General features: G+C 44.9%; 1 protein-coding gene across 3 annotated transcripts in view; it reads left to right on the top strand.

The window, feature by feature from the left end:
* The window catches only part of RERG (RAS like estrogen regulated growth inhibitor), a 92,922-nt gene extending 78,740 nt beyond the window's left edge, over window positions 1–14,182 (top strand). For 2 of the 3 annotated variants that reach the window (XM_082239310.1, XM_082239311.1), the window contains exons 3-5: window positions 4,178–4,234; window positions 11,165–11,238; window positions 11,957–14,182. In XM_082239310.1, coding sequence (XP_082095436.1) covers window positions 4,178–4,234; window positions 11,165–11,238; window positions 11,957–12,364 — 539 coding nt within the window. In that variant the 3' untranslated portion in view covers window positions 12,365–14,182. The remainder of the gene's footprint in view (window positions 1–4,177; window positions 4,235–11,164; window positions 11,239–11,956) is intronic. The other variant, XM_082239312.1, reaches the window with a different exon arrangement.
* The last annotated feature ends 614 nt before the right edge of the window (window positions 14,183–14,796 follow it).

Genomic DNA, 14,796 nt, shown 5'->3' with positions numbered 1-14,796 from the left:
AAGGGCTTAATGCAAGCAATACCCATCTCTACATTCCTGGACCAGTGGGAGGAGGAATCACTCAGCAAGTCATGGGCCTTGCTGGTGTTGCTGTGGTAACCCAAAGCACTTATCTCAGAACATCCAGACCTGGGGGATGTGCTTCTCAAGACTTGAGACCAAGCACTGTGCAATATAAACCATTGTCTGAATTACAGCAGCAGATATTCATCAGGTTGCGAACCTTAGTGAATCATAGATGCGGAGATGGATGACTTACTCACGTTCTGCTTATGGGTTTTGCATGGACCTCTGGTTGGCAGCTGTAAGAAAAAAACAGAACTAGATGGAGCAGCAGGTTCTTCTTATCTTTGTATGCCTCAAAAAAGGACTCCCATGTAGTAAGGCAATAAGTATGCACATTTAGGAAATTGTGGAACAACAGGCAAAGATTCATTTTTGAAGATTGTTCAAGAAGGGAGGAAGTGGGTGGAGATCTGGAGCCTTGCGAAAAGGACCTGGGATTCAGGCTTCCTGGGTACTTCCTAACCACCCCTGACTAATCTCCCATCATTCCTGACCATTCGCCATGCTAGCAGAGACTGATGGGAGCCAGATTCCAGCAACATCTGCAGAGCACCGTCTTGGCTATACCTACTGTAAATAGGTATGAGGGAGAAATTTGATTCAGTTTGCACCAAAGGCAAAGTTACTTTTTTCACACGTTTTGATACAGTGCATGGGCTGAAATACAGCCATCCTTCAAAACATGCATTTAACCAAAATTTTGCAGTGCAGATCTCCAGCAAAGCACTGTGAACCAAAATGCCTATATGTGCTATACTAAAATGTGTGTATATTAGTGAAGATAATGTACAAACTTGCATTGCCTTTGGGGAAAGTTGCTTTGCCAAAAGGTTTATATTTGACAAAGTTGCACACACCATGGGTCTCTTACAAGAAATTCACATAAAAAATACTGGTGAATTTTCATGCGAATTCCATTTTTTAAAAATCACAAACTGCTGAGTAAATGCAGAAAACTAAACTTTTAGTTTAGAAAAAAGATTAGAAACGGAAAGAAACCAAAATTGACATATTCTATCATCTCTAGCTATAAGTAACCCTGCCTGTGAGGCACCTCAAGTGGAAGAAGCCAAAAGGTTGGCACCCCACCTGCCCCACTGGCAGAGCTGCGGTTCCACTTTCCACCCACAGGGGCACTGCCTCTTTGGCTCCCCAGGTAAGGGCAAGGAGCGAGGGAGCAAGGTGGCACATTCCCCTTTCACCTTAGGCGGCAAAACAGGATGGGCCGCCCTGGCTGTAAGTCAGGCATCCCCAACCAGATGTTTTGGCCTACAACTCCCATGATTCCTAGCTAACAGGACCAGTGGTCAGGGATGGTGGGAATTGAAGTCCAAAACATCTGGAGGGCCGAAGGTTGGGGATGCCTGCTGTAAGGGCAGTTGCCTGGGCCCATTTTACATCTGGCAAACATTAAGCAGAAAGAAGGCACCCTCTACAGCGGTACCTCGGGTTAAGAGCTTAATTCGTTCTGGAGGTCTGTTCTTAACCTGAAACTGTTCTTAACCTGAGGTACCACTTTAGCTAATGGGGCCTCCTGCCGCCGCCACACGATTTCTGTTCTCATCCTGAAGCAAAGTTCTTTTTTTAAAAAAAAAAATAAATATTTTATTAGGTTTTCACAAATAAAAAACAAAGAAAATACAAAATCACAAAAAATACAATACAAAAATACAGACATTAAACACATCAAAAAAGGAGAAAAAACATGAAAAAAGACATTAGAGAGAGAAAAAAAGTTCACTTTCTTAGATGTTATTTCCATAAACCTCTTTCTTGACTCCCTCGCATCTCCCTTTTCGGTATTCCCATTTACAAAATCTTATTCAGCAATATTTCACCTTCTCTCAAAACTTATTTTAAGTTATACATTTCAACTATTTATGTCTCCAATTTTTCCCTTTGTTGTCAAATATTTAAGCTTGACATAGTGTTATTCAAATTTCACCTTTGTTCTTATAGAAGCAAAGTTCTTAACCCGAGGTACTATTTCTGGGTTAGTGGAGTCTGTAACCTGAAGCATCTGCAACCCGAGGTACCACTGTACTTCAAAAATGCCTTTGAGGACATTTTCAGAAAGCCATATGTCCCGCACATGTTTATGTAACCTCCATCCATATTTCTGTTAGCCAAGGAAGTGTAAGAGGAAATGGCCCAAGAATGCAGCTAGATGCAGCTGGTTTCTAAAATGCTTTTAAAATGTATCTTCCATATACACCATTAAGGAAGAGAGAGAAGGACTTGCCAAGTGCCCCCATTTGGAGATCAGAGGAATGGAAAGGTCATAATACAGAACAAAATGTGGATCCTAAACTTAACATTTTGTCCATTTCCTTATTGCCATGGCGTTTAGCTGGAGCGCTACAGAAACCACAGCATGTTGGGAGGTTTGATGTACACCCAATTATAACGTCAAGGGTGTTTACCTGAACTTCTCCAGACTTCCGATCCATTCAGCGAAGCAGATGTTCTCACAAGATTTAGCAGCCCATCCTGCTAATGGATGGGTAGTTTATACCACAAGGAAAAACATTTTTCTTAAGAGTTTTGTGGTTGTGCCTCTGATTCTAGCCAAACCCAGAAAGCAAATATGTGCCTTAAAAAAAAAAAAAACCAACGATAATGATGAACCATTGCAAATAGCTAATAAAAAGTTATGTTAGCCTTTGTTTCATAAAACCTTTCATGTGTACTCCATGGCACCGTGTAAATCAAATTGGTTTTTATGGAAATACATTGCAGAAAATAACAGGATTCTTCCAAACTTTAGCAATCCCTCAGCCCAGATAACTCTGGGAATTGTAGCTCTGTTAGGGGAACAGGGGCCTCATAACTCTCAGCATCCTGAACAAACTATAGTTCCCATGATTCTTTGGGGAAACCATGACTGTTAGTGGTATAAGAGTGCTTTAAACATATGGTGTGGCTATGAACTATCATTCTTCCTTGTATGCTGAACAGAGAGAGAAGGATCCAAATGTGGCTGATCTTTGAAGCTTGGGTGAACATAGAAAACTGAAAAAGCAGCATGCTAAATAAAAAAAACTCTTGCTTGTTAATTGAATTAAAAAATACATTGCTACACTGATTTCTTTAAAAGCTTTTTTTAAAAAAAGACTTCACTTAAATAAATAACATTGAACAGCTGTTAGGCTAGGCAGACAGCAGACAACCTCCCCACCTACTTCGGCTTGCAGGAAAGCTCAGCTGGGAATGACATGCATTTTTCAGGACAGACAAGCACCAGGATGGTTGCAGAGTGCAGCCCTCCAGCGAAATGATTTGCTGAATGCCAAAAATGGCAAATCCCAAAGACTCCTTGTCCCTCCCTTGAATGCAAAGTTAATACAACAAAACACTGCACCATACCCATGAGAATATCACTAATTTTATTTTTCTTCTCCCTTTGGACATTTTTCCCCTGTATTCCATTTCTCTTTTCATTAATTGATGGAGCATGGTTGAAAAAATACAGTTTTTTTGTGTAATAGAAGTGTGTATGTGTGTATAAAAAAACCCCTGACTTTTGCCCCTGACCACACCACTGGGGTGCGGCCCCTGAAAGGATCCCCACGATGCAATGTGGCTCTCAGACTGACTGAATTTACTTCCCCAAATTACGCTCACTGCAGACACATGCTGCAATCAAAGGTCAATATTCGAGCACTTTCTGTACCTAGGGCACCTGATGTTACATGACAGTAAATAATGAAGAAATCCTGCTTGAATGTCCCCATCCTACAAGACTCTTGTACAGAGCTGCAGTGTTGTAGCTAAGAGACTGGGGCCCCCTTATATGCTGAATTCAGTGTGGAATCCATTCAAGCCAAATTCTCAACATGCTAGTTTGGTTGTGTGAATCTGCTCTGTCTTGCAAGAGAGACTGCCCAGGTCAATAAGGTTTTTATTGTGCCATACAGCCCTCAAAAACAGCAGCTGTCTAGAATATGGATAAGGAACCTGTGGCCTTTTCCAAATATCGTCAGTGGTGAAGGACGATGGAAGTTGTAGCCCAGTAGCATCCAGAAGCTGCCGGCTCTTCACCTAGAGAATGTCCCTGAACAAAAGATTTGTACTCCTCTGAATCTAACTTCATTTGTTTCTTTCTCCATAGCTCTTGTGGTGCGTTTTCTGACCAAACGGTTCATATGGGAGTACGATCCTACTCTTGGTAAGTTCTATTCCAGGCATGGGCAAACTCGGCCCTCCAGATGTTTTGGGACTACAACTCCCATCATCCCTGACGACTGCTCCTGTTAGCTAGGGATGATGGGAGTTGTAGTCCCAAAACATCTGGAGGGCCGAGTTTGCTTGTGCCTGTTCTATTCTGTTGCCTGTAACCATGGAATGCCGCAGAGCCGGTTGGAAAGACGATTTATAGTACTTGACTGATTTATAGTACCTCTCCCACTCCACAACCTTCTAACGTCCAGTCACTTTCAAGATCAGCAAGGGAACAATCCTAGCATTGTTATTGGAATGATAAGCCCTCCCCCCCAAAAAAAAACCCCAATGGTCATTGATCCAATGCACTAGGTAGGGCATACTCTTGATGTAAACTTTACCCCTAGTGAAATGAGGGATGAACCCAAGTTGTGGGGGGTGCAATACATTCCCTTGTCATGGTCAGATCTTTTCTGGTAAAGTTTGAACTGGAATTCCCTTCCTATTGACATCAGGCAGGAAGCCCGTGTGGTGTAGTGGTTAAGAGCGGTAGTCTCGTAATCTGGTGAACCAGGTGTGCTTCCCTGCTCCTCCACATGCAGCTGCTGGGTGACCTTGGGCTAGTCACACTTCTCTGAAGTCTCTCAGCCCCACTCACCTCACAGAGTGTTTGTTGTGGGGGAGGAAGGGAAAGGAGAATGTTAGCCGCTTTGAGACTCCTTCGTGTAGTGATAAAGCGGGATATCAAATCCAAACTCCTCCTCCTCCTCCTCCTCCTCCTCCTCCTCCTCCTCCTCCTCCTCCTCTCCTCCTCCTCCTCCTCCTCCTCCTCCTCCTCCCCTCCTCCTCCTCCTCCTCCTCCTCCCCTCCTCCTCCTCCTCTCCTCCTCCTCCTCCTCCTCCTCCTCCTCTTCTTCTTCTTCTTCCTCCTTCACTGCTCGTTTTTTCAGCACCTGCTTGAAACATTTTTGCTTAGGCAGGTTTATCCAGAGCCATCCATGTTGATGCATTTTACTATTACAGTGGTACCTCTAGTTACGAACTTAATTCGTTCCAGAGGTCCGTTCTCAACCTGAAACTGTTCTTAACTAGAGGCGTGCTAGTGGGGCTTCTTGCTGCTGCCGCTGCGCCGCCGGCGCACAATTTCTGTTCTCATCCTGGGGCAAAGTTCTCAACTCGAGGTAACTCTTCCAGGTTAGCAGATTTTGTAACTTGAGGTACCACTGTAATTAAAAATGTTTTTATTGACGGTTTTGATATTTCTCACAAGCCCCTTGGAAGTTCTACTGCAAGCAAGCGATATACACATTTCACTCAATGAAATAGAAGATAAATAAAGCCTTCTTTTAGGAATTTGAGCACACATACACCCCGCACACACACACAAAGCAATTCTCTCTCTCTATTTATGCAGGTGGTGGCAGAAATGGTCCTACAAAAATGGAGTAGGAAATTCAGCCCACCCCTAGTTTATGCGAACGTGGGTGTGTTTATATAAATTGTGAAGAATTCGGCATTTGTTGATGTGGTTTTTGAGTTGGCTTGGCACAGGGTTCTGCTCATTTTCCCCCTAAAGAGTAGAGTATACAAACGTCCAAAGGTCACGGCACTAGCAGTACCTCAGGCTGAAGGTGTAATGAAAACCGCTCTGATAGCTGTGCAGAATAGCAAAGCCATGCACTGTTAAGAGCACTCTTCTCTGCCAATACACCAGGCAATAAGACTTGGATCTGATTCAACCCCCAACAAGGCAATTAAAGTTAGATTTGGAGCACGATACAAAACCAGTCCATTAAGCATTCCCAAGGTTTTTTGGAGGGTGGGGAGAATCTTGGCTTCTTGAAAAGTCTTTTCTTGATGATTCAAATTCTCCAAGCTATTCTAAAAAACCCAAATGATCTGGCCTTCCCATTGTGGTCTTCTCCAAATGTGGAGCATTCATGCAAAGTCAGAATTTGTGTGATCCTTTTTCTGGCAACCCGTTTCAACTCCAGCATATGGCATTGCAGTCGCATACTCGGCAGACCAAGGACAATTTAAATGATCTGTGGATGGCTGCCAGGTCCTCTAAAAACAAGCCCGTGCAAAATCAAATAAATGGCTCTCTTGCCAATGAAGCTGTTCATTCTTAACAGTGCTTTTGGAACATCTTTCTCCCCACCACTACTACCTTCTAAATGCTCCCTTGTGGCCTTTGAGCAGTTATGTCAGGCAATGAGATACACAGAATGGGTATGACTTGTGGTGTTGGGGGGGGGGAGAGATGTTCGGAGCGCTTGCCAGAGCAGATGACTTGGACGTTTTATTTCTAAAAACCACTGGAGGTGAAAGGAATAGGCGGGTTGGCTTTTAAACATAGGATTGTTCTCTAAAATCTTTTACGCCAGTGTGTAAGTATGGCGTTACTTACCATAATGCTTAGCTCAATGACCTTTCAAAAATAGATAGGTAACATGAACATTAATGGCTCTTACGTGCAATGTGTGTTTAAAGTAGCATCATACCAATTTAAACAGCCATGTCTCCTGCCCCCCTCCCCCAAAGAATCCTGGGAGCTGTAGTTCATTAAGGCTGCTGAAAGTTGGTAAAGGTAAAGGTAAAGGGACCCCTGACCATTAGGTCCAGTCGTGGCCGACTCTGGTGCACTCATCTCGCTTTATTGGCCAAGGGAGCCAGCATACAGCTTCCAGTCATGTGGCCAGCATGACTAAGCCACTTCTGGAGAACCAGAGCAGCACACAGAAACGCCGTTTACCTTCCCGCCGGAGCGGTACCTATTTATCTGCTTGCACTTTGACGTGCTTTCGAACTGCTAGGTTGGCAGGAGCAGGGACCGAGCAACGGGAGCTCACCTCGTCGCAGGGATTCGAACCGCCAACCTTCTGAACGGCAAGCCCTAGGCTCTGTGGTTTAACCCACAGTGCCTGTTAGGAGACCCCTATTCCCCTCACAAAACTACAAATCCTAGAGTGGTTTAACAATTAATGCCATTTCCCAGGCTCTGTTTGTGGAGAAGGTGCTCTTTACTGAGCCTCTATTGAGATTAGTTCGTGGAGAGGTTATATATTATCCCAAGCAATCCTTATCCTGCTCTTTCCAGTGCATTTTCCCCTTTCAATTTCCTTACTGAACTAAGTCCACAAGGTTTTTTGGGGTTTAAATGAAAGTTTGTTGTGCAAGAGTGCCCGATCCACTTCTTCAACTGCACAAATTGCATTTGCCAGTCGGCAGTTGAATTCCACCTGCAAAATAGCGCCTGTCTAGAAGCAGCAACCTTGTGCAAAATGAACTCATCAAAAATTGCTGATACTCTTTGAGGAGGATAGTGAAGAAAGGTGGCATTGCTATTCTCCCAAGGAGAAGGTGGCACTGGATTCTGTATCAGAGTTCTGTAGTCTGTCCCCTGTTTAATTAGTGGCATGCCTTGTTTGGGGAGCTGTTTTCTTATCTAGATTTTCACAGCTAAAGAGCATCATAGTGTGTTATCATTCTCAAGGCTACATTGACAGGTACCTGCCCTGCAAAGACATGATTTCCAGTTGCCAAAAGGGAGAGCGGAATATTCAAGTCGCTCAACTTCATACAAATTTAATATGCCTTCTGTTGCCAGCTCCCTTCTCTCCTCTCCACTGACGTGGATGGATTGGGCTTTGGGCTCTTCTTCCACATCATTTGTGCAGCAGAACTAAAATATGGGCTCCCAGATTGATTTTCCCATCCATCCTATATCCCCAGATGCCGTGCAGGACTAAATAATGCAAGGCAGTGCACTGCAATATGTTGAGCCATGGTTTGTGCCCCAAGCAATTATAAATAAAAAGGAATTTTATTATGGGGCGGGGGGTGTTCCTGCTCTTTTTTGTCTGAAATTTCCAGTGAGTGGTGTCCAAGGTACATGGTTTCCTACAGGGGTGTGTAGGAAGCTTCTTTCCTAGGGAGGGCCAGTGACTCTCAGGAAGTCAATGAAGGGGCGGAGCCAATGGTGGGTGGAGCCACAACCCGTGTGGGCAGAACTACCACTTCTCCCTCGCACTCGTTCTCTCCCACAGCTCTGCCTGCCTCTAGCAAGCCCCCATAGGAGAGACCACCACCAAAGTGTTAGGCAGGGTAGTGTACCTTTTCCTCCTGAGCAACCTTTTGGGGGCCACATGAAAGTGGTGGGTAAGGCCAGAGGCAACAGTGGGCAGAGTAATGTATGTATCAGGAATGAGCCAGCAATAAATCACACGGGGTAAGTGACGTTAACTCTTTATTAGAAGAAACAAGGTCTGGTCAAGGGTCCCAGGCTTAATGAGCACAGCAACTCTCCTGTGGTAGGTTTTGGTCTTAGGAGGCAGTTGCTGAGACTGAAGGTCCCTGCCTTCCCGCAGCTGCCCAAGTCTCTTATTCTTCCGGGTCATTTCCAAGCAATCTGAGGGTACGCCGACACGCCTGCCTTTGCTTCTCCTTCTTCATACCTCTCATAGGAGATCTAAAGGAGGGGGGATTGTTGCAGCAGGAGGGGGAGACACCATGGCTTCTTCACCGGCCTGATTCATCTCTGCTTCTTGGCCTTCATTCTCCATTCTTGGATCTTCATTCTGGATTTCTCTTTGCCACAGACTCCCCCAGCTCACTAAGCTCTTTTACATCTGCAGCGTCTGACACTTCCCCCCCTAGTTTTCTCCCTCTGACCCCACATCGCCATCCCACCACCAATTCTCGGGCTCTGAGCCTTCTTCACTTGGGGGTTCCCCAGCCCCATTCCTCTGCATCCAGCCAGTCCACAACAATATGTAAATTATACTTTTGAATAGTAGGCTAGTTTCCACACACACATCTCACACGTCCTTCTCTGTCCTCCATCCAGGCAAGCAAGAGGCACCAACAGAGTTCAAGGACACATCACAGTGCGATAAAAACACTCAGGGAGGGTGCAAAGCAAGGCTGGTGAGGGATATGGTCTGGGGAGAAGGGGTGGGGTCTGGGAAGAGTCCTGAGGGCCAGTCAGAAAAGCATTTGGCCCCCCCAAGCCTGAGGTTTCCCGTTCCTGAGTTAGGAGTTTGTGTAGTGGGTATATGAGTTTCACCTAACACCAGAGACTCTACATTCTGATTCCATGTTTTCTAGCGTACTCATTAACTCTGTGGCACAAATCAGCCCAGGGGAGTTTTTTTTCAATCTGCTTTTTTTTCCCCCTTCTCGCTACATCTCCTTTATAAGAACTTTGTGTCTCTGGCAATTTAAAAGTAAATTGAATTGGGCAACATGGGGTGGGAAGGAATGAAAGTGCCTGGCTCTGCCAATATTCCGTAGCCCCCATTGTTGTTGTTTTTAAATGAAAGCTGAACCAAACTAATATCTCAAGCATGGATCTAAATATTTAAAGCGTTTTACATATCTCAAAATCTTGGCTTTCAATCCAGTCAGGGAACAGAACATGACAGGAAAGAGAGCCAAATAACAAACCAGCCATCGGATTAATGACGGTGGGAAAAGATCCAAGGTTATGCCAGTAGCATGTAAAATGGATTAACATCATGTTTTGTGGCTATGAATTTTTACATCTATATTCTGCCCTTTCTCCAAGGCGTTGGGTGATGTTACATTCCTCTTGCTCCTTCCTTTTAACCTCACAACATCCCTGTGAGGGAGGTTACACGGAGAGATTGTACCTGGACCAAAGTTACCTGGTGAACTTCTCATGGCTGAGTGTGGACTTAAAATATGGGTCACCCTAGCCCTAAGTCTGTTGCTCTTAAACATGGCAGACATTCAGTCTTCCAGCTCACGAGGAGCCATGGGGGCAGGGAGACAAAAGACAGAGCTAGCATGCTGGTTTTTATGTACTGAGTTGAATTGGATCCAAAAGGCAGCAGTCTGATTGGTCCTAGAACAATAGGATCCAGAATGCAGCAGTCTGATTGGTCCACAGGAGCCACCCAATCCAGCTCCAGGTGAAAGGGAATCCGCAACCTGATTGGCCTACAAGAGAATCCCGGAATTAACCAATCACGTGGGGTCCATTGTGTAAATAATGCATATAAGGCAGACATTCTGGGGGAACTTCCATTCCTCCTCACCACTATGGGCTGAATAAAGAGCATGAAATCCACTGTCGACTCCAAGTATATTTCACTGGCGACAAAGGTGGGATCCCGCTGAGCTGACCGCCACACACAGCACCACAGCACCGCCACCCTCTGCTCTCCTCCTCTAATCATGTGAAGGATCTGAATTCTCAAAATGGTGGAAAGGTGTGGTCCTCTCCTGAGACCTTTTATCCTTCTTGAGCCAGGCCACCCCTCCCAGGCTCCACCCTCTTTCTGAAGAGTGGAGACTCTTAAAGGGGTAGACCGGTTGCCTGGAGCATAACACCCCATCAGCTCCCCACTTTATGCATTGCCTGTGTTGGTGAACAGATGTTGGGAGCAGTGAGACCCCTGGTATAAAGCAGGCTGGTTTGTCAGCAGAACCTGACTTGCAGGGAGGGGAGGGTTGCCGTCTTCTGGAACCCAGTTTGGGGGTCTCTGGCTCAAGGGGATTCAACCAACAGGCTCCAGCTCAGGTTTAGAGCCAGAGTCTGGGTTCAGAGCATCCATGACTTCCTGATCCAGCTTTTGTAGTTATTATTAAATCTCTAGTCCACCTTTCCTCCAAGGAGCAAAAAGGGGCATATATGGTTCACCCCTCCTCATGTTATCCTCACAAGGTCGTTTAGGCTGAGAGATGGTGACCATTCCTACTTCAACAATCTAGCAGGTACACCACACTGTCTCACACTGGTTGGGATCATAGGCCATATCTGTCAGAATAGAGAGGGGGGAGGAGGGGTTCTGCGGCCCACTCAGATATATAGAGATATGTTGTGAGCGGCTGCACCTAAAACTGTTTGCTTTTTGAGTTTTAATTTAATCTCTCTCTCTCTCTCTCTCTCTCTCTCTCATGTTTCTTTTAAGAGTCCACTTACCGTCATCAGGCCACAATTGACGATGAAGTTGTTTCTATGGAAATACTAGACACAGCTGGGCAGGTGAGTCAGAACTCTACAGATCCCTACAATAGAAACCAAATGCCAGAGAACTGTAAGTAACTTCAGAGGAAGGTTGTGAAGCATTGCTAAGCCGAACGATAGACGTTAAAAGCATTCAAGAGGCAAAAGGGGACATGCCAAGAGACAATGAGCCAAATGGGTAGGGAGGTGACATCTTACTTTCCTTGCCTGTAATTGTATTATTATTATTACTACTACTACTACTACTACTACTACTACTACTATTAAATTTGTATACTGCCCTTCATCTGAAAATCACAGGGCAGTTCACAACATAAAATTTCAAAATGAGAACACAAAATAGGTCTCCATTGCATAAGAGGGCATTTAGGGTGATCTAAATGGACCAGAAATCGGGGGACACACACACACACACACGGTTAGAAGTCCCTGTTTTACTACTACTCCTGTTTTTCATGCTGCCTTGTTTATTTGAACGTAGCATCAAAGTACCATAAAACCATTGAAGGAATGCAGGGTAATAATGCTTTCTGCTAGTATTGCTGCTCTAGGGTTTGCACATTTAGTGCCTGGCCCTGGAGAATGGACACTTTTTATAGATCGTAAACAAAAGCCATAGCACAGCAACTCTAAATCAGAACATAGTCCTCTGCGGTCCAAAATACGGGTCCAAAAAAACCCCTTGATTGTGTCTTTTGACCACACCCATTCTTCCTGCCTCTTTCTTTCAAAACAGGAGGATGCCATTCAGAAGGAAGGCCATGTGCGATGGGGCGAGGGCTTTGTGCTGGTCTATGACATCACCGACAGAGGGAGCTTTGAAGAAGTCCTGCCCCTTAAGAACTTGCTAGACGAAGTTAAAAAACCCAAGAATGTTACCTTGATCCTAGTCGGAAACAAAGCAGACCTGGACCACTCGAGGCAGGTCAGCACCGAAGAAGGGGAAAAGCTGGCCACCGATCTAGCCTGTGCATTTTACGAGTGCTCTGCTTGTACAGGGGAAGGCAACATCATGGAGGCCTTTTATGAGCTTTGCCGGGAAGTGCGGCGCCGGAAGATGGTCCAGGGCAAGACCCGGAGACGGAGCTCCACCACTCACGTCAAGCAAGCAATCAACAAGATGCTCACCAAAATCAGCAGCTAAAATATTTCGCTTGTTTCGTTAATATAGAACATCTCAACTGAGGTGGGGTGAGAAGGCCGGATTTTAGGCAATCAACGAGATGGTGAAAGCTTTGCTCTTCCCTAAACCCCCCAAACCATCACATTACTCTTCCTGAAATTAAGAGAAGCAAAGCAGGTTTCTGGAGTTGGAGCAATTACCAAATTGAATATTTTTTAAAATAATAAATTCACAGGGTCACTTAGAGAATGTACCAGATCGCTTACTGTTTCCCCTACAACACAGCATGTTCACCTCTCACTATTATTTGATGACTTATCACTGGCCAATAGGTAAATGAGTCCAGTTTTACTGGGTGATATATTCTTTTATTGGGTCTTTTACCACTGGCAACTTAGGCTGTGTACACACATTTTATTTTAGAATCAAAGGAATGCAGTATTTTTTTTTCCTACGTAGTCCACACACACAGGCTAAATCTAGTGCATTTTTATTTATTTTTGGCCCCTCAAAAGTGCTTCTTGAGAAACTGGTTTCATTCAGAAAATAAAAGCTCCTTGCAAGTTGATTCTGCATTGCTACCACAGTGTGTCCACTTGAAAGCAGATGTAGATGGTCCCAGCAGTGGGGGTTGCATCCACACCTACTCAATGGCTTTGATGAAGGATGTATAACAAGAAGGGAATCATCGCTTCCTCCTTCATTCACCTTGGTGGATGTGCAGGGAGGAAAAGGTGTGGCTAACCTAATCGAGGGGAGGGTTTTCAAATCTGTACTGAGTAACCACACACACTCTTGTGGACAGCAGGCTCTAGAATCAGTCTACTTTGAAGGCATGTTGAGAATGAGCGAGAATGGTTGAGCATGTTAAGGATGAGCAAGAATGAGAAGTGGACACAACATCCGTGCTGATTTCCAGCAAGATCTTGCTGAAGTCTGGCAAGATCTCATGAGATTTTGATCAGGTCTCACAATACCTTGCTGGAAATCAGCATCAAGGCTAGAGCTGCTCCACCAGGGGCAGAGACGGTAGGACTTCACTTCATCTCATGGGTGGGCCAGGCCTGGTTAGTGTGTACACAGCATTAATCTGCATGTTGCCGATTCATATAGCATTGATCAAGAACATCCACCCTTTCTGCCGGATGTCTAAACCCAACCATAATCTAAGAAAGCAGAGGAATTGTCACCTTATTCCTCCAGTGTACTTACTGGCCTATTGCAAGTGGGCAGCTTAGCAAGTGACTGCATCAGCCTTCCCACCAGCCAGGATGTTTTGGATCACAACTCTCAGCAGCCCCAAACAGTACCTGGTTGGAGAAGGTGGTCTAACTTGCTCATTGTGGGCAAAGTGGCCTGCTGCTATCTGCATATCTACATAACACAGAAGGCCGTCTCTGGGTTAGGAGAACACTATCTATCTGGCTGTCAACCTATGGAGGGTATGAGATGGATTTCACACGTTTCACTATATTAATGCATGGTCAATTTTTCTTAAGAACAAAACTGCCTCTTTCCTTGTGTCACTTTTCCTGAACCTTTATAATGCCTACATTTTAGTAGGATATCTTTGTAAACTCAGCTAGCGGAAACTCTTCAATGAGTTGGTAGGCTCAACTGGATTTGTTACGCTATGTTAAAAGTTTATTTTTATGCCGCTTTTCAGTTCCTAAAGCCTCCCCAAAGTAGTACAGAAAAGTGAAAATGCAAAAAAATAAAAAATAAAGTATCAGTTACCAAGAGATTGTATGAAAATGACACACTATACGCTTGGCTGTGTATCTATGTTTGTAAGCCCTGCAGAGTTAGACAGGAAATAATACTCATTTCTTTCACAAAGGTTTGGCTTTTTTCTTGTTCTGCTTTCTAACTGGTGGATCCATTTCTACTTCAATTGGAACGGGCTATAGTGGTGCACCTTAAAGTAAAGGTAAAGGGACCCCTGACCATTAGTTCCAGTCGTGACAGACTCTGGGGTTGTGGCGCTCATCTCGCTTTATTGGCCAAGGGAGCCAGCATACAGCTTCCGGGTCATGTGGCCAGCACAACTAAGCCACTTCTGGTGAACCAGAGCAGCGCACAGAAATGCCATTTACCTTCCTGCCAGAGCAGTACCTATTTATCTACTTGCACTTTGACGTGCTTTCGAACTGCTAGGTTGGCAGGAGCAGGGACTGAGCAACGGGAGCTCACCCCGTTGCAGGGATTCGAACCGCCGACCTTCTGATCAGCAAGTCCTAGGCTCTGTGGTTTAACCCACAGCGCCACCTGCATCCCATGGTGGTGCACCTTAGCTCCTACTTATTACTGGGGTTGACAAGCCCCATTTGTGCTGATCAAAAGCTGTATTTGTCTATGAACTCGGTACTGGAGCTGATTCCAGGTTGGGTGGAGCTTGATTTGTAGAAGGGCTGGAATATACAAGCATCTGAATTTCCTTCTAGAACAGATCC

The sequence above is a fragment of the Podarcis vaucheri genome (assembly GCF_965113315.1).
Source record: "Podarcis vaucheri genome assembly, chromosome: 10".
NCBI lineage: Eukaryota > Metazoa > Chordata > Lepidosauria > Squamata > Lacertidae > Podarcis > Podarcis vaucheri.
The sequence above is the reverse complement of the archived record's forward strand: the minus strand, read 5'-3'. Positions and strand labels throughout refer to the sequence as shown.